The 26,076-nt window shown below is 43.2% G+C and overlaps 1 protein-coding gene across 15 annotated transcripts in view; it reads left to right on the top strand.

Annotated features, from left to right (window-relative positions):
- HDAC4 (histone deacetylase 4) overlaps positions 1–26,076 on the top strand; it is a 261,962-nt gene that overhangs the window by 183,850 nt on the left and 52,036 nt on the right. For 12 of the 15 annotated variants that reach the window (XM_063342474.1, XM_063342475.1, XM_063342476.1 and 9 more), the window contains 5 exons: positions 3,991–4,107; positions 4,191–4,389; positions 7,800–8,029; positions 19,534–19,791; positions 21,550–21,736. In XM_063342474.1, the coding sequence (XP_063198544.1) occupies positions 3,991–4,107; positions 4,191–4,389; positions 7,800–8,029; positions 19,534–19,791; positions 21,550–21,736 (991 nt within the window). The remainder of the gene's footprint in view (positions 1–3,990; positions 4,108–4,190; positions 4,390–7,799; positions 8,030–19,533; positions 19,792–21,549; positions 21,737–26,076) is intronic. The other 3 variants (XM_063342470.1, XM_063342472.1, XM_063342471.1) reach the window with 1 other exon arrangement.

The raw sequence follows: 26,076 nt of genomic DNA, 5'->3' as shown, positions 1-26,076 counted from the left end.
GTCCTTTCCAACCTAGACAATTCTATGACAGGCTTGGACTTGTTCTCCCCAAATTGTCATTTAGAACTGAAAAGGACTTCTTCAGGTATAAATGTAAGCCCTTACTGCTTTCTAGTTTTGTAGAGATCTTCACTTTATTTTTCTTTCTAATGTAGTGTAACAGCATTTAATATAGGCAATATGCCTTCTACTCCAGCCTCTCCTCTGCCAAATTATCCAACATGTATCTATACCCCCTCTAGTCTACTGTAGACCTTACAAGATTTAGACAATTATTGAAAAGATTAAGACGGTGTAAAGTGGAATCTTCACTTGACACTGGGAGCTGAAGCTGCTCTAAAGACATGACTTTTGAGATGGACACCGACCATTTAGTAGTTTGGAGCAGACCTGGGAAAAGGTATCTTCTATAGGGGGTTATTTATCGTGTTTGCAGAACTGGAGACTGGCTGAGCTGAGGGCACATCTTGGGTACATTTGTGTTAGCCCCCGGGAGACTAGTGCTGAGTTACTGGGTTTGCTGACTCAGGAGCTGTCAATCTTGTCTATAGTTAGCAAACTGCAAATCTCCAATTACTGCTGATGGAAAAAACAGAGGATTCGACAATTTCTTGTGGTACAGACAGAGCAGGCAGCTTCCTGTAAGTCAGAGTTAGCTCGCACAGGTGAATATGAAGCTGTAGTATTCTCCTTAACCATTTTATTTTTCAACAAAATAATTTGAACTAATACCAAATAAAATGGATGCAGACTGTAAGTAAAACTCTTTTCATCAATTGCTTGTAATGCAGCAATTTTGTAAGTTAGGCTGAGGCATGAGCGTTGCAGACGATTTGGAAAAAATCTCTGTACTACCAAAACCTTGCCCTGGGAGTTGTTTTTGCTCCTTTTGCAACGGTACCACAGTGCCTAATTCACAGTGGTGCCACTGCATGTAAGGCAAGTGTGTTGATCTAGAATTTTTAAAAAAGCAGCATTTGGTGCACCATCTCCAAACAACCTATGCAAAAAGGAGGAAGAAAATCTCATTCTCATTTCCCTGATGATAATGTCTTGGTTTGGTTGGGTTTTTTTCCACCTTTTTATAATTTTTGGAAAATAGGAAAAACATAACATACAAATGATCGTGCAGTTCCAACTTTAAAACTGCCCAGGACTGCGTTAAGTATATTGGATCGTTGCCATCACAGAACTAAATCGCTGTGTGGTGGCAAACCGAACATTGATAACCTGTTGCACAAACTGTTCTCCCAGCATTTCAGGCGTACTTAAATGGCTTAGCTAAATGTCATAGTCCTTTCCATTTGTATTTGGGGAAAAACAACTCTGCACTTTCTTCCAGCATTTGATGTTGTGTGATACTAGCTGATCCGTTTGCCTCTATAGGTTCATTTGGGGGGGGGGGGGACAAAACAAAACAAAACTCGGTGATGTAGGGTTTTGGTTTCTTTAAAATCTCCTTCAGTAATAGTAGCACCTGGTAGCCCAAGTGTTGGAGATTTATTTAATACTATTTGACCAGGCTTCCTCATGTTCTCACTTTTAAATATTTAGAAATATTTAAATCTTTCTGAAAAAATAATGTTGCCAACTTTAAGTGTTTCATGCTAACCTTCATATTTTATTTTAAATGAGATATATGTCTCTTTGCTGCTTAGTTTGCTAGATCACCTCTTGAGCCATTTCAGATATGTTGGAAGATGGTATACGAGTTCATTATTTAAGTTTCAGTGCTTGCCTTCAGTGTGGAAAGACTACAGCTCTCTGCCTCCTTTTTGAATAGACAATGTCTATTTTTAAATACTGTTTTTAAATCTAAAGGTTTTTCCATCTCTGAAAGGTACATGATATTCATTGCCAATGCAGTTGATACGAGACTATAAAAAGTACTTGACTGCAGATGAAAATTGTACATGCTGAAATTGTTCTCTTCTGTGCAATTCAAAAAATGTTTGTGTACAACCCATAGATGGGATCTGTGTATTTAAAGTGATGATAACGCTGCTAAATATCATAAGCGGATAGTGTCAAGCTGGTGCATTTTTCTCTTTGTTGTTTTTAAAACAAATCCCCAGGAGATAGTTTGAGGCACAACTATGGAGTATTGATTGTTCAAAAAGAAAATGGATGTAGTTTTGTTTCATTTATGATACCAGTAAAATATTTCATTACTCCACTGACAATAACTATCTTTTCTCAATGTGGCGTGCTAACATTATGTAATTTAAATTAAAGCAAAATTGCCAGCAGTGCTCAAAATTACTTGGAAGCAGCGTTGTGTGGGTATGCACCATCACATGCCCTTACAGGTACTGGTCGACAGCAAAATGCTCCCTGCGGATTTACTCCTTTGTGGCAGCAAATTGTGAACGGGGATCTTAAAAACACCTTTACTCTTTTTACGGGAGAACTGATCTGTAATACATTTTCAATAAGCTTGAATGACATTAATGAAAGCAAAAGAAGGCAAAGGAAAATAAGAAAAAATTCACTTTGCAGATGAAATTTTGCACACGGTCGTATGAAAACTAGGCGACTTTGCTGAATGTGAGGAATTTAGACAAAGCATGACACTGGGAGAGAATGACTGGTGAGTTAGTGGCCCGTTGAAGAGTCCATTTGAAAAGGCAGCCCAGTGTCTGATAACGGTGACAAAGGCGGGTGTGGGAAGGCTTTACTCCTCCTGTCTTTCTTGCGTGGGCAGCACGAACTGAGGTCCTGTTAAAGCTGTCAGCCAGCCCAGTTAAATTCCCATAAATCCAAGGAGGCAGGGTCGCTGTTGAAGATCATTCTATAGAAAATGTTGGGTTTTCAATGTTAGTTCTTATGTGCTTCCCCCCTCCCCGTCCCCCCTAAAAAATTGCTGCAATTTTTTAAGTCTCACCTTAGAGTCTTGAAGGGACAAAAATGGGGTTTTATTATCCAGAGTTGTCCTATATCTACAACGCAAGAAAAAACCTGCAAAGTCTCATTTACTTATGGGACTATGAATTTAGATCTAAAATGTATAAAGCCGTTCTTCAGATCTCTGTTACCTCAATATAGATTGTTCCATAGTATAATATTAAAGTTAATCATAATCCCTTTTTTCATAATAGCACCTGAGATAACAAGTAGAAATTCTATAGAAAGTCTTTTTGAAATCTAAACTCTATTTTATTTCCATTGGAAAATCACCTGCAGAGAATTCAGGGTGATTAGAACGCTTGTTTCCTAACAGGTAAATAGGGCAGTTTAAAATAATGTGTTTTCTATAATCGGTTTTCTAGCGCATGTTTCAAATCAGACTTGTTTTGAAATTAAGGGTATTTTTACTTAAGTGTTCCTGCTTTAAATGGCCATAAGATAATGCAGTAAATCTTGCATTTCATCCTGAAAATCAGGAAATAGCTACATAAATGCAGCCTTAAGGCTTTTTGATGAAATTTTTAAAGTCTGATTTAAACTAAAGTACACTAGTAAATAGCACAAATTGTCTGTGATTTGCTAAAGAGAACAACAGCCGTTGTAATGCCATTTTTTTTAAGGTAATCTGTTTTAGCTTTAAAAGGGCAAATACTGGAGAAGGACAAGCAAGCTGTTAAATATTTGCAAAAGCTTTTTGTTGTGGCGCCACATGAAGCCTGAGCAGAAGCAGAGTACTGGTGAGGATGCAGAGGTGAGATTTAGTCTCCAAGAAAGATGAAATAAACTGTAGAAGGTCTCTCTGTAGGGCAGCGATGTTGGTGGCAGTTGCACAGCGAGATCATCCCTGTGTTGGTTGTCCTGGTCTCCTCGCCCCCTGCATGGCCACGGCAGCGACATTCAGGGCACGCATCTCGTCTGTGCCTATTTTAGGCTGGATATGAAGCACAGCTTAGCTCCCCTTTTCGATGTTTCCGATGTCAGCTCTGTACGTTTCTGATGTGTCCTCACAGCAAGTGACCTGTGTCCTTGATCTGATCTGTGGATGCTCTCTCACCAGGACAATGTTCTTTATTTTGTTTCCAGACCAGCCTGGCTCACAGACTCGTGAATCGTGAAGGCTCGGTAACACAGCTTCCACTCTACACATCTCCTTCTTTGCCCAACATCACGCTAGGACTGCCTGCAACTGGCCCTTCCAGTGTAAGTGGTGGGGGGGATGCAACCTTTGAAATGCTGCTTCCACTGATTTATGCCTTAATGTGCCATCGATCGTGTGTTTGCAGGGAGGATCAGCGCAGCAGGATGCAGAGAGACTTACTATCCCAACCTTACAGCAGCGGATCTCTTTATTTCCTGGCACCCACCTCACTCCCTACTTGAGCACTACAACGTTGGAAAGAGATGGGGGAACTGCACATAACCCTCTTCTGCAACACATGGTCTTACTGGAACAGCCAACTGCACAAACTCCCCTCGTCACAGGTGAGTGCTCCATAGACAATACGCAAAACTCATTCCCAGCTGGGGAAAGAGAATAGGTGACATTTGTGGGGCTTTTTTGTCAAGTGTTCTCTTGTATGAAAGAGATACTGCATCTTCTGTACATTCTGCAGGTATAAGATACGTGACCTTTAGGATGTGTTTGTTGATACGTTGGATAGTGGTGGCATTTGCAAAATCAGAGGTTGCCTACCTCATAAAGAGGTACAGGGAAGCTGTCATGTCATTTTGGTGAAATAAAAATAAATGGTATTTACTTCCATAAGTAAAGCCTAAATTTGTAGGTCACAATTTAAAACTACGTAGTTAGAGTTCTAACCACTTTAGATTAAAGTGGAGACAAAAATGTTGCGCCATGATCACCCTTCCTGTTTATCACAGATGGTTTCTATTCTGTATATGAAAGACACGCATTTACAAAATCTCAGATTGAAATACTTGCTTTTCATCATTATTATAAATGGCAAAAACATGGCAAAATCATCTGCATTCAAACAGATTGTATTTGTTTGTGTATGTTACATTTGCAGTATGCTAATTGCTTTGAATCATTCCCTGTGTCATATTTTCAGAATTAAGTACCTGTGGGAAGGCATATTTCTATAAATAGGGTTGATTCAAAGCAATAATCCCCAGCGGGATGTATCTCTGTTTCACAGTGTGTAAAGTTGGGACAAAGGATGTTCTGCGTAAGTTATAGACATGTTGATTTTTATTTCTTTCATTCCATTTCTAATGGAAACTCTTGAGAGACATCAATCACTGAAGCATTACAGCACAGCTCTGGCTGGGGTTGTTTCTGGTTATACATTCACGTCCCAGGAATATACGTGGGGTTGTGATACACTTATAAGCATGTACACGTGGGGAAGCTGATGCACAGAAGCACAGAAGTGTGGCGTTTAGCCAACACTCTCAGAGCCGTGAGAGTGGTGTCTGCAAATTCCTTGAACCTTCATGTAATTTTCTGTTGCCTCCTTCTGCCACGGTTGCTGTGGCATGACGAGGTTACCCAGAGTTAGGACATGGCTCTTCACCAGTTGCCCTTTGCCCAAGGTCTGTCGATGAAGAGCCATTGGGGAAAAATTTCCCCTCTTGCCCTGTCACCAAAACTTTCTTCTCTGTTTGCGCTGGCATTTGCTTTAAAGCACGCGTAGGAAGAAGTGCTGTTCCGTTTCCTATTTGACCTCTCTCAGAGCTTCTCTGTTTACAATGTACTTTGTTTGCTTCCAAATGTATTTCTTCTAGTTCACCTGCTACGTGCGGTGTATTCAGAGTGAGTACAACATGTTATAAACCAACATTTAGGAGAAATATTCGCTATACAACAGAGCAACAAGAAGAAACACACGTTCCAGATGCAGCAACTGAAAGAGAGCAAGCTGACACGTGGTCTCGAAAGGCCTAATTGTACTGGCTGCCAAACTACACTTAGTAATTCGAACTTCCTCGGAAGCTAAGTGGAGTTTATTAGTATTCCGCTGCTAGCCTTCAGCTCTGGAGAGCTCCTGACAGCTCCAAAATGATCCAGCAGGATAGCGTGCTGCTTCTCTGCTGGACGGTAGGCATGGGGATTTGGGGAAATCAGAGCAGAATTCCTTAGGTCCCTTTTGCGACAACGGATCACTCCCATATCTTTCACATTGACCTGTGAGTTTGGAGTAGGAACAAGGCGTCTCCCTGGAAAGTTTTCACAGGGGACCTTGATCGTTCACTTGGAGGAAGGCAATCTTCCAAGGTGTCCTATGCAAACTGTGTAGGATCCCTTCCTCTGCTGTCTCATTGGAACTTTTGGTAAGAAGAACTGTGCTATAAGGGAAATGGACCACATCTTTCCAAATTACTCATATATTCATACACGCAGGCATATGTGTGTGTATACACACACATTTATAGGGACACGTGTTTATAAAATAAGATACACTTTTACATTATTATTTTCAGAAAAGTCAAGGGTGGGAGAAACTTGGTGAATCTTTCCCCAGGAGGAGAAGCTTTTAAATGAGTCTGTTTCCTCCACGTCGGGCAGTTCTGTGAATCAGTGGGAAAAGAAGGTAACATCCTGGGCCAGAAGTGTCAAGGTGTTTCTTATCCGCTGTATTCAGCTGGCTGCAGACTTCTGGGCATCTTCTCTCTCTTCTCAACGGAAGACTGAAGAAAGAGAAGATACAACTCTTTTGGCAGTATTTCTGAATGTTGCTGACCACTTGTGCAGTCTTTAGTTTCTTTTATACAATGAGGTAAAGCAAAAGAGTACTTTTTTCCTAAAAGTGTGTGCAGCCTTATCCACCTTTGGGAGACAGCATTTCACACCGGTGATGCCTTTCTATCCCAAGTTGTAACAAGCAAAAGGAGAGGCTTATCCTCAGCCTTTCTGCCCTTATGGTGGGCTTTGTGGTGGGTGTGGGCCTTTATGTCCCGGCTTTCTAAGAAGTATGTGAAATTACGTTTTCGGAGAGCAGAGCAAAAACTGGTTTACCCCAAGAACAGCTAAAAAGACAAGGTACTTCCTGAAGATGTGCCCTTACCGGAGCTCAGTTGGGTATTTCACATGGGAGTTATCAGAGACACCCAAATTACCAAGGGCATGTGAGTAACGCAAGTTATCCCAAAATAACTTTATGTTTTCATTAAATTACTATCATGTATACACAGGACAGTGATGGAAACAATTCTGGCTATTTGTTATCTTGACCTCTAACTTACCTTCTTTCTACATAAATAATGAAGCCTCATGGGTCCCGTATTCCTGAAATGCTTCAAGGGAGTGCCTTTTTCCAATGCTAACCTGGACAGGGGTTTATCATGTGGAATTTTTCATCCTAGTCATTTCTGTGGGGAGGGGTATAGCACAGCTGAGGGCAGACGTGCTTCCCTACGTGGTCTAGAGTGGGAAGCAGCTTCATCAGCATCCATCTTCCTACAGCGTATCCCGTGAGCCCCCTGTAAGGTCTAATTGCTGGATGCTGCGGGGTGGGAGCTTGGGTTGGTGCTTTCCTAGAGCTGAAATGGGGATTGTTGCCCATGCCAAGGCAAGCTTTAAGACTTTAACTTCTTCAGACTTACGACTGTGATCTTAATTCATGTCACCCACTAAGCGATGGAAGGTTCTGTATGGTATAGCTGATTTTAAGAAATGAAACATTTCCCGAGGGTCTCTGAGTAAACAAGCAAACAAAGAATTCAAAAGAAGGCAAAGTATTACTCCATCCAATGGTAATTAATTGTTATCTGTTCTCTTTTAAGGATGCTTCAGCTGTAAATGGCGAGGTGGCTGGTTTTAACGTTATATATCATTGTCAGCATTAGCGTTACTCAACAGCCATTTTCTCCCTTCCTTTCTTCTTCCTTTTTTTTCTCCTCTGCTGTTTTTTCCTCCATATTATCTTCAGACTGGTATCTTTCAGGACTGCCCCTCCATGCACAGTCTCTGGTTGGTGGAGAACGGGTCTCCCCTTCAATACACAAACTCCGTCAGCATCGCCCGCTGGGGCGCACGCAGTCTGCTCCCCTTCCTCAGAATGCCCAGGCCCTCCAGCAGTTAGTGATCCAGCAGCAGCACCAGCAGTTCTTGGAGAAACACAAACAGCAATTCCAGCAACAGCAACTCCACATCAACAAGGTAGGCATGATGCTTTTAAAGTCTTTTCTTCCTCGTACAGCATCGACGCCAACTTCAGGCGACGCTATTTCAGAGTTTCTTGGGCAATAATGGATGTGGTCTCCACCTCCATAACTAACCGGCCTTCATCCTGGAACCTCTTTTTCATGATTTTGAGAAATCAGCAAGGATGTGGATATCCATCACCAAGGCAAGGATCAGTACCTGTGTTCCAGACAGAAGCAAGGCAGTAGAATTCAAACTGCTGGCTTTCCGGTAGTACTTTTTAAAGTTGCCATTGCTGCCGTTCATCCACATGAGGAGCTTTTGTCAGTTTTGTAGCAGCAAACATAAAATGCTGTCGAGGAATATGGGGAAAATACCTACTGCGTATATATTCAGTTTGAAAGAGAGAAGGAGCAGTAATATGGATTTGAGGGGAAAAAAAAAAAGAAAAAAGTGAGGGATTTCAGACATAACAACACCAGAAAATAATTGCAAGTGAAGATATTCAGATTTACTGAGGTATTTTTCACTGGAATTACCTTTGGAAAGAGAAAAGCTGTTCCCATCTCCAGTCCATCTCTTAACTTGGGCCCTGTGTAAAGCGTTTCAGTGTCCCATCCATTTCATCTCCTGAAAATGAGGACAGTGTTGCTGTGCATCCCGCGGAGATTGTTTTGAAGATCAGTTAGATGCGATTTGAAAATTGCTTTGAAGTAAGCAAGCACTATGTTTATTATCTCGCTTTCTGTAAATCACTTGGAGAACATCAGGTGAACATTGCATAGCACCATTCACAACTGCACAGATTTTGTAGTTGCTATGTAGCCAAAATCATCTCTATGGGCATCCCAATATTACAACAAAGTTGAAAGAAAGCTGCTTCGAGATGATTGCATTGACTATGCGTTAAAAAAGACAAAATCTATCCTGATGTTTTAGCCGATGGGAAGGTAAAACTCGCCTTTTGCGTGCAAGAGGTCTGATGACAAGTGTTATGGATGGAGCTGTGACGTTTTACCCCAGCTGAGGTTTTCTCCCAGGATTTCAGAAGGCACAGTCTGTTTCTAGACTTGCAATATAAAAAGGCTGTTGGGGAAGGGGGAAATCGATCATAGTCACTGTGATCTTTTTCTGACTCTGAGTTGTACTGTTTTGAGGCTTTCTAAAGACTTTTCTCAAGGGGTTCCAGTGGTGGCTTTCTTTAAGAAACAAGCAAATCCCAGTAGTAGTTTTCAGGCTCAGGAGGACAAGTTCGATGGCAGGCGGGCCTTTCAGATTGCTGCAGTTTAATTTATGGTGGAGGTTTCTCCAAATATTTTCATTGTTCCAGTCCTATGAGAAAATACAGCTACTGAGAGCTGGATTAAAAAACAAAAAATAACAACAAAAAAACCACCACCACACAACCCCCCAAAACTTTGTTTATAGACTTGAGCTAAGGCAGGATGATTACACAAGTTACTGACGTCAATCATGTACTTCTGGAGAGCTGCCACCGCGCACGGCGTGTGCCAGCCCTGGACCTCGTTCAGCCCCTTGCACTGGAGTGGTGGGGAGCCGCTGCCGCCATGGAAATTTCCCTTACCCCCCTCCAAACATGCTTCGTGACCAGGATGGTCGGACGCGGAGTGCTAGGTAGGGTTTCTTTGTTCAGAAATAAATGTCAGCTTGATGGTTTGAGGTTTTTAAGGCTTTTCTCTTGCCAATGCTTGTAAGCGTCCAAAGGCTTCGCTGTGACGTACCCGCTGAACTCATTCAGACTTTTGCTTGGACCTCCCAGGAGCTGCAGAGCGTGTGTGAGCGGAGCCCAGTGACTCCTCCTGTGGCGCTCTGAATTTCAGCTTTCTTAGAGCTGGGATCTTCCGTATCGGAGGCAGGCAGGAGGGGGAGCGTAATTAAACTGATTGCACAGGGGCGATTTCCCTGGATTTGATTTATGGAAGTAACGAGTTCAAATCGTTTCAGTACTAGCGCTGTATGTGTGTGGCAAATTTATCCCGTGGGATAGCATCCAAGTGCTGACATGGAAAAAGACTTTTCCCAGACGCACAGATATTTTAAGACCCTTGTGTGTAGGAGAGTAAGGGCACAACTAAAAATAATGTAGTAGATTGCTGCCTTTTAATTATTAGCAGAACTGACAGCACTGTTAAGGTTGTGTTGGATTTCCTGTAAATAATATGTTTTCAATTGCTTGTGGTTTTTCCAAACGTCAAGATTTTGGCCTTAAACTTTCCCTGTTAGCTGTCTACATCAGATGAAATTTTTGAGAAGATTGCAGCCTAAACAAGTCTTGCTGTTTGCAAGAAGGTGACTAAGGAAAAAGACGTTGTTTTGCTCCTGATTAAAAATATAAAGAATAATCATCTAGGGGATTGAGCTGTGAAGCTCTGGTGCCGGAAGCTTTGGAGCAGTAACTTGGAATTGGACAAACGAAGACAAAGCGGGTGCGAGGGGTGGGCTGGGTGGGACAGGGCTCCCTGGGCTGACCGGAGTGGGGAGTGCTCCCCAGGATGTGGTCCCTTCCAGCGCGGGCTCTGAAGCCCTTGGTCTACCACTCTCAGGAGCGAATCGGGGATTGCTTGAGTGTAGCAGAGCGTATGGTTCATCCCGTTCGGGAGCTGACGCACTAAGAGTGACTCCACTGGCCCACTCCAAGGCTCTGTGTGGAAAATGCGGGTTCCGGCCCTGCACGTCTGGTGTTCACACACAAACCACACAACACCCCCCAAAAAAGGGGATGAAAGAGATGTGCATGAATGAAAAGAACATTATTGAAGATGCCAGACTGAGCATTCAAGCTAGGACATGGGAGTAGTTAAGTTTCCCATGCAAGTCTTGCTCACTTTCTCTGTTTTCGCATCTTTTTGATCCAATTTTTTGCTAATCAAGTGGTATCTCTTTTAAAAGACTCTGAAGGTAGTACAGAGAAGGGTAAGAGCAAGGCTGCTCTCCGGTGACTTGCTGCCTCACTTGTTGCCGAAATCAGAGGATGCATAAGGAGTGGAAGAGGGAAAGAAGGGCCGTAGGGCTGAGGCAGCTTGAAGCCGCGGCAGGGAATTGGCTTTCTGCGCTCTGCCGCAGCGCCGTGTCCCACCAAGCGGATCCACCAGCGGGCAGCTCACAGTGGCGCGCTCCTCTTCTCCATGCTGTTTGCAGGACAGGGAAAGGGAGATGCTAGCTGCAGAGTTATGCTCGCACACCTAAAACATACAATCTTAAAATCAACCATACCGTATTGAAAACCCCATCCCATGGGGTTTCATAATCTCTGACCCGGCTGTGCATTTGATGGCATGGAGCAGCTCTGCTCCCTGCCTGCCGTCGAGTCATGGTGAACACAGACGTGCTAATATTTGCAGAGCACTTGTGTGCTCTGGTGTTTACACTGCAAAATCGTAGGTAGAAATCAACAACTCTTTCTTCATAACTGGGGTGTGAGACATTAAATGAGATCCTGGATAAGATACTGAATCGCTTCCTGCTAATCGTGCTGTGTGCAACCTTTGATCGGAATGAGGCATGTGCCCTAAAACAGTAAATACTAAACAGTCCTGAAAATAAAAGCTATACATTAACGTAGGTGCATGGGAGCACTGACCTGAAATTACACGGGCAACATGCACTCGTGTTTTCCACCTTTTTGCGTGTTTAGTATTCAGACCTCGGGAATGGATTTTCGCCATGGCTGGAGGAGCTTTGGCTGGGTGGGGGGGCTTGTTTTACCATACCATAAATGTATACAGCAATCCCAACATCTTCAGCAATTACAATTTCCCTGCAGACTTCAGTCTCTTTTAAGATGCAGTCTTAGTCTTTTACATATGAGAGAGGGGAGCTGTGATATGCTCATGGTTCTCTGTGGCATTTGGAAGTCAGCACTGGGGGGGAGTGTTCTTTTGTTGTGACAACAAACCAGGTAAAGTAGGACGCTGTTCTGAGTAGGCTCCAAGTATTTTGAGTTAAGTATTTATCATGCTTTTCAGCATGATAGGTTTTGAAGCCTTTCTAAACAGAAATACGCAAGTGAGATTTCTGTAAATTCATTGCTGGAAAGCTCAACTTTTTACCTTTCTGTAATGAAGATTAGTCTTTTGGCTTTATTCCCCTGGATGCATAATTCACGAAGCCTTACAAGAACAGATAATCTCCCTTTTAGCCCTGAATTGTGCTGTTAAGTAGATTAACACTGAGCTTCTGTGGTCAAATTATGGTGCTTCTGAGTAAACCCCATTTTTAGCACACTCTGGAAAAGTGAAGGGTTTTTTCCTGCTGTAGCATACATATGGCAACGTATATATGCCAGACTACAGTGCCTCAACTTGTCTGGTGCAGCAGTATTGGGTGGATAAATTTTTATTAACACCTAGACTTCAACCTTGCTATTTCCTCATTTTTTTTCCTTTTTTTGGAACGCTTTAACTGTTTAGCCTCAAATGACTCCTGGAGTAGCATTTCATATTCAATGTTTAATTTGTAATATTAGAAAAATACAGTGTATTGGGTTGTATTGTACAGCATTCAGGTAGGGCTGTTACCCTTTGTTTAAGGGAAGCCTGTTTTGGAAGCACCTAGAACATAACTTTGGATATAACGAGTACATTATAAGTGTTTAAAAAGATCTCCGGAAAACCTCCTGCAGCATTCCTGCTGAGTGTCTCAGTCGGTGGAATATGAAATGCCGTTCAGCAGGATGCGAGACGCTTGGCATTCATGTGCTTGTGCATTGTCACAGCTGTTGCTGCCCGAATGCTGTGAAGTGGTTTTGCCAGAAGCCGTTGTTCCGCAGGGTGTCTGTTGCTGCAGATCTGGCGGTATGTAGATGTGTACCTGATATAATCAAGCCCATAACTCCAATGGTTTGGGAGAGGGGGGGAACAAAAACAGCTTCTGCTGGTGCCAAGGTGTTCTTCTCGCTCCCCCTCCTTTTCCCCTCAGGCGGTCCCTCTTCTTTGATTATTACAGTTGGGTCATTCCCATTCATCTAGAGGCAAAGGCCAGCAGTCTTGTGGTCCTTCCAGCAGGTAGGCTGCCTCACACATTTTTTTCCTGCTGTCTCATCGCTTCAGGAAAAAAAAACAACCAAGAGATTTTTCTTTGCTGCAGAAGGCTCTGCCAGCTCCCTACATGGCCTGTGCCTGACTCAGTCTCTCCTCATCATCCCTTATCATCTCTTGTTTCTCTTTAGTCTATGAAAATTAAAAATTAGTCTCTCCCTGTTCTGCAAGGGATACCTCTCGTGGGAAGAGCCATATCAGTAGCCAGAAGAGCAGGGCATGTGTTATCAGTTCCAAGTGATTAGTTCAAGCCCCCAGCAATATGTTTTCTTCTCCGAGTACTTGTCCACATGCTCTGCTCCCCTGCAGGTACACTCTTGACTTATGCCTTCCTGCTAGTGCTTTCGTTTCCTTTGAGCATCTCAGCCGGTGTACCTGCTCCACACCACCTACCTCCCACCTCTCTGTTCCTAGTCACATCCTTGACTTGAGACCAACACTTTTTGGCTGGCTGTTGTAGGATACTTTTGAGCTGAGCTTTTATATTCTCTCTTTTTTGCACTGGTTTTTCTCGTTTTTACCAAAGCTGTGTTTCTAGCTATCCAGAGTTGTTCTCTTTCTTCCCCGAGTTTGTCCTTGATCTCCAGGAGGAGAAGGAGGTTTCTGCTCGCTTCTGCACAGCATGGCACGGTCAGGGCCAAACCAGTCTGTTGTCCTCCCTTGCTTCCTGGCTTCTCTCTTCCTCTGGTCAGTGGGACATGCTGTGCCACCCCACCAACACCTGTGTGCCCCTAGTGCTGTTGAAGGGGGAGCAGGACTCTGCATGGTGGACGTTACCAGCACAGGAGAGGCTGAGGCTGGCTGCGTCCCGGTTGGTGCCTTCTGCTGCCTCTCCCCATTCCCGAAACAGGGAAGTCACTCCACCCCACTGGGTGTGATCTGCACTTCCCAGGACAGTGGTCCACAGTAGTGATGTCTTGTCCACCTTCCAGCACATCCTTATCTGCACAAAGTTTTGACCAGCTGTACTTATCTGGCAAAGTGGAATGGGGTTTTGGCACGTTGTCAAGTACGATCTCTGAGTTTCTACTACCTGTAGATAACCCTGGGTGAGTTGTATGGAAATGTGATGATCTGTCCTGAAGTTTGAAGGTGCATGTGGTTATGTTTTCAGCCTCCAACCTGTGCACTTTGACGCACACCGGTCTGTCCAGCAACGCTGAATTCTCTGAAGGGAATGACTAAGGTATTCCCTCCACCAGAGATGCCCTTTGCCAGAAGACTGTTACAAATCTTATATTTTAAAGCAGTCCTCTCGGTCATTCAAACTTGTTCTCTGCTTTCAGTAACCATTACCATGATGAGCAACACTGGAGAAATGCCACGTTCCTATGTTGGACTCCTAACCTGGAAACGGTCTTGAGAACAGGTCTATCTCAAATTTTACTTAAAGTCATGCCCAACTTCAATCTCTGTCAGTCTTTGATAACTGAGGTGGTCTGTCGTGTTCGATGTTGAAGGAGCCTTGTCCTTTTAATTGTGCAGGACCAGAAATTTCTTTTGTAACTGTTTGTCATCTTAGGAGAAAGATTCAGAGGTGCACAGCTTCATCGGAGTTGATCTATCCAAGTAGGAAGCTTTGCTGTACAGTCCTGTGAAAGTTCTTCAGCTCTGATGCTGTTTCCCAAGGAGCTCTTCAGCCAACTTTTAGAATGAGCCAGGTCCCTGTGATTCTTGTTGCCTAAAGAAAAAGTGCATTAGTTATAACCTTCTGGGAACTTCTCAAGCATGTTTCTGTTGGGGAGTCTTCATTACTCTGTGATGAGTGAACAGAGGTTTCTAGCCTATTTAGCAGTATCTTAAAAGTTTTGATGTCCTAAGAACATACCACTACAGAGGTGTTATGAAGCAGTAGATAGGTTGTATTTGGTAAACATACCAGATGCCAGCTGACCTGAAATTCTGCTAGCAAAGAAATACAGCCTTTTTTTCCTTATGAAGCATTTAGCAGAAAAGTGATGAATTATTTGTTTTTCCTTGTACTGGGACCTGATATCACAATGATTGTTTTTTTTTTTTTCGTTCTGTTGTTTGTATTTCAAAGAGGTAGATAAGAAATCTCGCCAGCTGTATTGAGCCTTTTAAAAATGTTTGTGACTGGAGATGTGTAGTTTCTTCCATACGGAAATAGTTAGCTGTCCAAGCCCAGAGAGGCGGTGCCTTTAATAATGTTTTATGGTAGCAGTATGTGATAGCCTGAGGTGACTATGTTTGAAAATAGAGGAGTAACCTCATTGCAAAGAATGCTGGAGAGCTAATTAAGGGCAGGAGAAGTTATTTATGGTGGATTGTGTAATTGTTTACTATTTCAGATATATTTGTAAGCATTTTCAATGCTATCTTAATTTTATATTCGTTCCCTTGCACGTTGATTACCTTAGACTTTCTTAAATTACATGAACACGTGTTCATAAAATTGCAAAACCGGAAGATTTTTAGGGAGTTTTAATGAGCCTGGGATACACACACTCATGTATTATATGGAATACGTTTATAACAAAGTGCTTTCTTTGCAAAATTGTCCTTTAAGAATAGGGTTGCAGTAGCTGGAACAAGTGACATACCAAGAGATTCGCCTTGTATTAGGAGAGCAAACTGAATGTCTTTGTCATTGACCACTTGATCTTTCAACCTTCATTGTAGCATTTTACACATGTGTTTTTCATTTAATTCTTACATTTTTATGGAGTTGGAATAATTTAGAACTTCTAGGGAATTACACTGCTTCTCATTTCCATTAGATTTGACAATGACATTGTAAGTTATTTTCCCAGCAATTACCTTGCGTAGTTCATAAGTTCAAAAGGTATTAAGTTCAAAGCTTGAGTCCTTCGATCCAAGCAGAAAAAAAAGGTAGTAGAAGATGGTTTATGATGATTTAATTATCTTTAAAACAGATTATATTCATCAAGGCTGAGAAAGCTTAAAGAAAATTGATGGAAGAACTGCCTTTAGCTTAACATGGCTTAGTTATCCAATGTGTATTACAAGTAATGAAACTGGGGGGGTGGGAGGTACCTCAAAAAAATCCTTGAGAAGTTTTGATCACTGAATCTTTTAGGTTGGCAGGAAGCTCATGAGATCATTTAGTCCAATGTCCCTGCTTGAGCAGGGTCAGCTAGAGCAAGTTGCCCAGGACCATATGCAATTGGGTTTTGAATATCTCCAAGGATGGAGACTCCAAAGCCTCTCTGGGCAACCTGCCCAGAGAGTGTTCAAGTGTTTAACCGCCCTTACAGTAAAAAATGTGTTTTCTTGTCTTCACAAGGAATTTCACGTGTTATAATTTGTGCACGTCGCCTCTTGTCCCGTCACCTGTGAGTGCAACCCATCAGGTCCCATGGACTTATGTATGTCTGGTTTCTTTTAAGGGTTCCCTAAACCTGGTGGTCCTCCACCAAGGGTAAGTCTTCCTCGCTCCAAACTTCCGATCTGGTCTCAGGGGCCTGGAATTTCTGAAAGACAGTCTTACTAGTAAAGAAAGCATTAAGTGCCATGGCCTTTTCTATGTCATTTGTCACCAGGTCCCTTCCCCCATTCAGCAGTGGGCCCATGATTTCCCTGCTCTTGCTCTTTTCTTTCTTGATGCCCTTCACACCCCTTGCCAGATTCAACTCCAGGTTGGCTTTCTTTGGCTTACTTAACACCATCCATATGAGACCAGATAGCAAGTCTCTGCTCCTCTTGGGTCACCTGTCCTGCTTCCCGCTCTTGTACACTGCCTATTTATATCTTGATTTCAGTTGGGAGCTCCCTGCTTATCCACGCAGGCCTTCTGCAGACTGTGCTCATTTCTTACTTGTTGGGATGGATCTTTCTTGAGCTTCTAGAATCCTTAAGTATCATCTGGCTTTCCTGGACCCCTCTGTTCTCCAGGGCTGTATCCCATGAGACTCTTCCAAGCAAAACCCTGAAGAGGCCAAAATTTGCTCTCCTGAAATCCAGGACTGTGGTCCTGCTTTTTGCCCTGTTCCCTCCTCTTCAGATCTTCAGCTCCACCATCTCATGCTCACTGCAGCCAAATCTGCCTCTGTGACTTCCACATCCCTGAATAGTCCTTCCTTGTTTGTAAGCGTCAAGTTCAGTAGAGCTTCTTCCTTGTTGACACTTTGATCACATGTGTCAGGAGTTCATCATCAATGCACTCAAATCTCCTAGATTGCTTGAGCCCTGCTGTATTGTCCTTCCAGCAGATAGCAGTCCCCCATGAATAGAGATAAAGTCTCAGATGAAGTCCCTCATGAAGACCAGGACATGTGAAAGTGAGGCTTCTTCAGGGTGTTTGGATGAGGCCTCATCTAATTCTACCTGATCAGGAGGTCTACACCAGTCTACCACTACAAGAGCACTGATCTTGTCTGTCCACTTACCTTGACATTTAAGCTCTTGACTGACTCCAGATCCCTATCAAGGTGCAGAGCTCCATGCATTCCTGCTCCTCCTTCCCATAAAGGGCAACTTCCCCTCCTCCCAGCCTGTCCTTCCTAAAAAGCCTGTATCCCTCCATCACAGCACCCCAGTCATGTGAGCTATCTCACCACCTATCCATGATCCCAGGGAGGTCATAGCCCTGTAACTGCATGCAGACTTAACATTCCTCCTGTTTGTTACCCATGCTGCATTCTCTCACTTCAGAGAGGCGCCCAAGTGTGCCAGTTCGCCAGGACAGGCTGGAGACCTTCTGTTCAGCAGGCACCTCCTTCTTTACATGCTGCGTTCAAAGGGATGCCGCTTCAGCTCTTTTTTGTTGATTGCCATGTCCTTTCTGATCACGCCACCCCAGGCCCTTGGCCTGCCTACCTTGTCCCCAGCTTCTTCAGCTGGTTGTTGAGGAACCGCTCCCTCACCTGTTTCTACTTTAAAACTCTGACTACCAGTTTGGCCAGCCTGTTGGCAAAGGTACTTTTTCCCTGTTTAGTCAGACGGATCCCATCTCTTCCAAGAAACTGTGGGATCTCAAAGATGGTTCCATGGTTGTAGAAACCAAAACCCTCTTGCCAACAGCAGCCAGTTGTTGATCGGTACAAAAATATCAGCTCCTGTCACTAAGAGGGATGGGCTGCACCCCAATCCATACTGGGGGGGCTGCGTGAACCCCAGAGCTTTAAACTTCTAGGCAAGGTAATGCCCTTCTGCATGTCCTGCTCTTCTCAGGAGTTGAGGCATCTGAAACACAGTAATCCACAAAGGCTGGAAAGCTGTAGCCCTGTGTCCTGGTCCTTGCAACGCTCCATTTTTAAAAGCTTTGAGCCCCAGTTATTTGAGATCCTCTGCCGTAGCTATGAACAACCTCTTGCTGTCCTTGCTGTGATACTTGCAGGCAATTAATCCTTTATATTATGTTCATCAGCCTAAATCTGCTTTGTGTAGGTTTACTTATGTTATGTGGCAGAGCCTCTCTTCCTACATTTAGGGAAAAAGGCTTAGTTTAGATTTGAGCCACCGTTCTTCAAAGAGCAAGTTACTTACAAGTAGTCACTCCTTCTGCATGTGTTCAATAAACGTGTTTTGATTTAGCTTTATTAGATTTAAAATCAATATTGCTTTTCATACCAATGACCTAATCCTTATTAAAGCTCTGCCCTGACAACTTTCAAAGTTCAGCAATTTCTTTATAAGCCCATGAAATGGGTACAGCCTGAGCTCTTTTAAAGAAAGGAAATTGATTTATTTACCTATGCTGGATTTAAAAACAGTTCACATATTACTGTATTTTTTTTGTTGTTGTTCCAAATAAAAATCATAAGCAGTCTGAGATGGAGAACTGTGAATTTTATCTCACCAATGAACTTTCAAAAAGTCGGAGCCCCTGTGAATTACAGTGAAAATTATATTGTTCCCTTTGTTTTAGCAGCCACGTTGAGAGAAGTTCACTGCCTCTGCTTAGGAAGGTCTGGTTAGAATGACACTCTCCTTGCAGTTTGCTTCTGTACAGATGCTGTAAGTCAAGTGTCCTCAGTTTCCTCTTAATTAACTTCATGAGAGTGCAAGTTTTGGAGGACTCTATGACAGCCTCTCGCTTTACAGATAAAATTTTAGAGGGCGATTGAAGAAGCTGTGCAAACAAGGTAGCAGAAACGCTCTTAGAGAGTTTGTGTCTCTCTTACTTTTTTTCAGAATTTAATTGCCAAACGTATTGATGGCTGTTACACTTCTCTGTGGGTTTGTGAATGGGTTAGCATCCATAGGTGTGTAGGCGCAAGAAGCTCTTATTTCTTCACAGGGAAAATCAAGTGGAAAATTAAGGGACCGTCATTGCTTGGGACACAGGATTTCATAGTGCTTAATGCCAAGGTTAGCCTGACCTTTCCCTTGAGTGGTTGTTTTGGACCTAGCTTATAACATAAAAGCTATAATTCACAGTTGCTCTTTTCATGAAGCTGGTTCTTTGAGGATAAGAGTGAACTTTACCTGTGTTTGAGTTACATTTTATTTATCGGTTAACCTCTGGGATGTTTACAGATTATATCAAAACCCAACGAACCAGCTCGCCAGCATGAAAGCCACCCTGAGGAGACAGAAGAAGAGTTACGGGAACACCAAGCCCTTTTGGAGGAGCCATACAGCGACAGAGTCGCAAGCCAAAAGGAGGCCCCAGGGCTGGCCAACATGGTACAAGTGAAGCAAGAGCCCATCGAGAGCGATGAGGAAGAAGCAGAGCCGCAGCAGGAGCTGGAGTCTGGGCAGAGGCAGGCTGAGCAGGAGCTGCTCTTCCGTCAGGTGAGCTTGCAAAATACCAAATGTGGGACGTGGTTCTTTGTAGAAGATGGTTTGGTTCTTGGTAGTCACGTTATACTACTCTAAAGGGGAGAAGCTTGGGGGAACCAGGTCTTGAGGATTAGCTGCGTAAACAAACCTGCAGGTAAAAGCAGGGCTGTCCTTCCCTGGAGTCACTGAGTCAACTCTGAAGTCTCAGGGAGGAGAATCTGGATCACCTCCACAAAACACAGTCAATGTATTTGCAGCTACTGAGACACTTTCTGTTTGTTTCTTTGGGAAAACAAAGTGTGTCTTAACATTTTTGAACACTAAATACTAGCAGAGTAGTATAGTAGATTTTAGTATTTTAGAGTTTTTAGTATAGTAAAATTTATTTTGGTTTTGTGTTTTAAAACAAATTGACTGCCCTGGAGAAGGGCTGGAACATGGGATGAGGTTCATTGGAGGGGTTCCTTCTTCAGACCTGGAGGTCCCAGAGATTACATCTGTGCTCGCTTTTGAGGGTAGACACCAGAGGCTTGTGGATTGCAAGTGATAAATCCAATAACGAGGTAATAATCTTTCCAATTACATGGCAGTCTCCCAAAAAGCTGCCTGTTGTGGTGGTAGTAACGAAGGTGAGAAGGTTGTGATTCTCTTAAGGCATCAGTGCTCTGCTTATCTTCCCAGTGCTTAGTGCTCAGCATCTGGCTGTACCCACAGCCGTGTGTAACCCCCGTGCGGGATCTGCAGCCGGGAGCAGATTGCTGTAGCCGTGCCAGGGTGTAGCTCTGAGTAAATCCATGGCCCTTGTCTAGGGAAAGCTGACTTGTGCCAGGTTTGCAGTTGCAACGTCTGTGAATCAGGTGCAAATCCGTTGCTCCGTGTAGTTTGCATCTCGCTGCTTGCTGCCTTCTTCCTAGCACTGCAGAGCTGACCTGTGCATCCCACAGGGATGTCACTGGCTGTTGCTCAGAGACTACATTTTCAGTTCCTTATTGAGCAGCGTTGTCTTCATAACAGCGCTGCATTGAAGGATCAATGCCATTGCCAGCCATGCTTTACAAAGTGTTATTTGATTTGCATAGTCACATCTGAGCCTCTTTGCCTTAGTAAATAAATAAATGAATGAAATGTGCTGCTAATGATGGACCACAGTGGTACCGTGTTCCTCTGGAAGTGCAGCCCCACCCCCCCAGGTCCTAGTCCTGAACACATGGTCACGCTTGAGGAGTCTTAAAAATACTATGTCCTTTTCTATTATTTTACCTCAAAGAGGAGAAGGACTACATAGAAGAAATGGGAAGGTTGTTAGTCTGTGGCTGGAGTGTGGCAAGCTGGAACAACCATCCCTTCTGACCAAGAGCCTGTCCAGCTGATGGTGTGGCTGCACAGAGAACGAGCTCGGTTGAAAACTCCCTCTCCTGCCTGAGGTCTGGTGGAACCAGACTCATTCCCTGCGCTGGGGCCTCTCGCTGTTAAATGCCCCAGTGCAGTGGTGGAGAGGAGCACAGGGGGAGGAAGATGTGACCAGTCCCAGGGGGAAGATGGGGCTGCTTCTGCTAATGACCCTGCCAGCATGCACTGGCATTGGGACTCTGGTTTGAAGATGCTGCGCTTGCCTGACTTCGCTCTAGAAATGTGCACATTTTCATTTGCTGCACATGTGTGTGTCCACTCATTTATCAGGGAAAGGAGTCCAAGCCAGCAAACCTTAAAACCCCTTTTGTGAAGGCACCATGCAGACTTTCAGCAACTACCTGCTTTTTTTCCTCACAGCAAGCCCTTCTGTTGGAGCAGCAACGCATTCACCAGCTGAGAAACTACCAGGCGTCACTGGAGGCAGCAGGCATGCCTGTGTCTTTTGGAGGACACCGGCCTCTGTCCCGTGCACAGTCCTCACCTGCCTCGGCCACCTTCCCCATGTCTGTACAGGAGCCACCCACTAAGCCAAGGTTCACAACAGGTAATGTTTTGGGACACCAGAGGCTGAAGCGGTAGGGCTGTGGGTACCATTTTGCCTTATGTTGTGCTTTTCTGCCCTGTCCCTGCAAAGCCATCTGTTTGGGGTCTGCGCCTCAGCTGTGTTTGCGATCTCTGTACCATCCTGTCTTCTCCAAGGATAAGATTCAGTCATTTTATGCCCTGTTGTCCTGCTTGTCCCTTCCCCAGAGGGACAGACACCCTACAGTCCAGACAGAAAATAACCTGCAAAAATCAATAGAAGCACAGCGCAGTACTTTAATGATGTATCTCCAGAAAAAAAAGGATGAGTCATATGCTGTGGCAGAGCTGATTTAGATGCAAGGCGGAGAGAGGCAATGTTATTGAAAAAGGACAGCATGCCAAATGCAGTATCTGTTGGCTGTATTTTCTGCACCTTCTCCAATCCCTGCACAATCCCATGCTGTAAGTTATCCATCCCGAGCTCTGTGCCAGCCTACCCTTCCTTCGGAAACACAGTCTTTGCCCAGGGGTCCGTGCCTGTAGGTTAGGAAAAGTGAGGTGAGTTAATTATTGCAAGTTCTCAGAGTGCAGAAACAAGCCGAAGAGTATTTTCTTACCTTTTGGGTATTCTTCTCAAAGGAAAATTGAGTACAGTTTTGCATCTGTCTAGTGAAAACCACAAGTGCAAAAAAGGTGTTAATCTCCCCACAAAGGTTAAAGATGAAAAATAATTGTTCTTCCTGAATCCTGACAACGAACTTTTTTCCACCAAAATCCTTTCTGTCTCTTCAGTAGCCTTAGTAACAGATCAAAGTTAATTTATATGCAGCAACTTTCCAAGCCCTGTGTTGAGTGATTAGGCGGGCTAATTTTGAAGTCCGCCTTCTTCCCCAAATGTCAAGCTCTATTTTGTGAATGAACATTTTGCAATGTGATGTATGCCCTGGGAAAAGGAAGGGGAAAAAAAAATCCCGAACGCCCAAATAAGAGCAACACATGATTTTGTTTCTCTTTTACTTATCCATTTATTCTTGTTTAACCCACACTTTTTACATCATTAAAATCATCACTGTGAATCAGGTTTATTTTCAGACACTGGTATAGTAATAGTGATATGCTAAATATGACTTTGTTCTTCAGCTGCTAGCTGCGGGCTGGGAATAATGTGTGATCAGCTCTGTAAAAACCCAAGTACTATCTCATTTTTGCAAATCAGCCCTTGAAGTCTCTATTTGTTGTTAATATCGAAACCTTAAATTTCAGCAGAACTGCATTTCTAATGCGATCGGTTATAGCAAGATTATTCTAGATTTTGGCTTTTGCCAAGGATGCAAATCCCCTGGCTCATGGTCAAACCAGATGAAACTTGAGCATCTAAGACACTTAGACCCCAACATTTGTGCTTTAAAAACAGGGAAGCCTGGCCCTACTTTTAGAGATTATTCATTCCTTCTCTTTCTTCCCGTCTCCTCCTCCGGTATTTAAGTTGCCTTGTCAATCATACATGAGACTTTGAACATACAATAACATTTCCTACCAGAGGATATAAGTTTGACTCAGAAATGTGCCTCTAAATTTCATTTAAAATTACAGGTAACAGTAAGAATGCACGTTTCAGAACTGTGCTGCTTTGAAAAGACACAATGTTATGATTTATTTTCCTTGGAGGCAGGGTTTAAAAAAGAAAAAGTGGCTTAAAATAAGAGGTGGAATATCACATTGCTTTTATATAGCACTGCACAATCCAGTGCAATGATATGAAGAAAGCTTAGAGCGTGTCACCTGTTAAATATCCTTTTCTCACCATTTATCCATGTTAAGACTCCAAGGGCTTTATTTTTTCATTGCCTTCTATCTTGGGCAGTTCTCTACACTTATGCTAGGTGAAAGGAGGAGGGAAAACATGATAAAATGCTTTCAAGGGAGGAAGTGTTGTTGGGCATCTACTGGCACCAATAAAGGTGGTCCTTCACCGTACATAAAAGGCCTACTTCTTATGCAAGGGGAAGGACTAATTTAATTAACCATCACTATCTACTTAACCGTGGCAGGAAAAAAAGAGCCTACTTCTCTATGGGCATGCAAACGTGGAGAGGAAAGGCAGGCATTTCAGCTGTTGAACATGTGTGTGTGAGTTAGATTGCTAATGTTTTCTTGAAGTTGTCCACGGTGTGTTGGAGATTGTGTTTTGGGAGGTGGATACTGAAGCCTAATCACTAGGATTGAATTATTCTTTGAAAGGCAGGAAATTAAAGTCTTGGGTATTTTTCAAAGCACGCAGTGCTGAAGTGCATCGGGCTTCTTTTTCACCAGGAAAAATCCATCTGTGTGATAAGTGACTGCTCTGGAGACAGTTTCTAACATGATCATGCACTTTGGATTTCAGAGGAATTAAGATTTGAATTGTTGTGATTATTTTGTGAGAGGGCTGGAAAAAACAAACCTCGTTCAATGGCCCTAATGAAGCCAACCATGATCATTCCAACACGAATGTGGCTCTTAAGAGATCAGTTGCTGTCCAACAGACAAAGTAATTGTTCATCGCTTTCATGTTTGGGATGCTGTATAGAAAATGCTTATGCTTTCTCTGGGCAAAATTAGGACCAGAGAGCTGGCAATTCTCGGTTTTATGTATAATTTATTTTCCTGTCTCTCTCAGTGACCAGTACCTGAGACTTCAAAGGTATAGGGGAAGAACAACATAATACACCTCTCAAACATGATGTGCATTACTCCACATGAAAGTGAAAACAGTGCCCTTCCTGACTTCTTCAAGCAATCAGTTTTATGTCCTGAAGCATGACATTTAATTTTCCTTCCTACTAGCATATAAAAGAAAGCTAGTCCTTGAACTTGTCCTCGCTAGCACGAGTAGCCCCCTTGACTTTAATGAATGCTTCTGCGTGCACTGTTCTACACACTTGAATAAGACTTCTCAGGTTAGGCCATTAATTTGCATAGCTCCAATTATCCAGTCTTTGATCTCCTGTAAAAATGGTTCCACAAATTATTCTGATGGTTCTGCATTAAAGTATTTTTCATTTCTGATGAAGGCATTTATTCTCTCCTGTGCAGAGCAATATAATTATCTGAACCTCAAATCGCATGTTTGTTCTGCCAAGAAAAGCGAGTTGGTTATGCTTTAGTGCTGACCTTTAAAAATTATTCTTCTCATGTCTTAAAGACTATTGCTTCCAGCACCACTTAATTTAACTTGTAATGGCCAATGTAGTTTCGTATTTTAAGCTTAAATTGCCAGGCTTTGCTTTGTGTGTGTGTCTTCATCTGAGTGTCCCCAACCACAGGAATGAACTTGGAAGAGTTCCCTTCTTTCCGGTGGTTTAGTTTTTTAAAAAGAGAAATGTTGAGTGACGTGTGATTACAGTACGGAATAACTTCATTGAGACACTACTGTTATCACTGAATCAATGGGAAAGGCGAGACTTTATAAATCAACCAAATTCTGTAAACCCCACTGTAGTCTCGTTAATAAATAGAGACGAGTAGGGGTCCTATCACTCCCTTTTCTGAAAACCTTTTCTTTAAGCCCTTCACCTATCAACGTTGAATAGGCTCAGTTACCAAAATCCATTGTAGACGTACACGTGTATTTCAAACACATGAAGCTCTCCAGTGCTTGGTGTTGCTGATGAGGAGGTGCTGGTTTGTGTGGCCAGGGATCTCACCCACAGCCACCTTTCGTCTCGTCAGTGCAGCTCTCTTAGCTGGCACTGAGTCAGAGGAGCTGATAAATGCCACTGCCTACTTCTGAGCTGGCACCAAAGCTCCTCCAAAAAAACTGGGAGATACCTGGTGGATCTGCTGCACTGTGGGAAGACAAAGGAGGAAGGGAAGAATGTAAGGTCAGTGCAAAAAGCTGCTTTTTCATTTGCATTTATCTTTGGTTTGAGCTGTGTTGGCTTCTGCCCTACCAGGCTCTAGGGTTACCCAGGTGCTTTCAATCTGGCTAGGCATTGCTTTACCTGGAGTTGCATCGTGATAGTTTTTCAGGAATTGCTATTTAAAACTTAAAGACTTGGGGAAAACACCCTTTGAAAAAGAAACTTGCAACACAGATGCATGTATCGACCATTTAAATGGTCTTAGACCCCTTCCAGCTTTGTAGTGCGTTCAGTATAATTCACTGCCAGGTTGTGCCCAGCGCCCAAGTAATGAAAAGATTTGTTAGAGCAATGGCATTAAGCATCGTCTGGGAATCCAGGAGGTGAGCATGAAAAGGCTGCTTAAAATAGATAGCTTGAAAATGCTTGGGGTTTTTCCACAAGCTCATGAAGGTATTGCATGAACTAGCTTCAGATTTATCTCCAGGTTGGAGTGTACTTTACAAACGCGGTGCAG

The sequence above is a fragment of the Chroicocephalus ridibundus genome, chromosome 7 (genome assembly GCF_963924245.1).
Source record: "Chroicocephalus ridibundus chromosome 7, bChrRid1.1, whole genome shotgun sequence".
Lineage (NCBI taxonomy): Eukaryota > Metazoa > Chordata > Aves > Charadriiformes > Laridae > Chroicocephalus > Chroicocephalus ridibundus.
The sequence above is the reverse complement of the archived record's forward strand: the minus strand, read 5'-3'. Positions and strand labels throughout refer to the sequence as shown.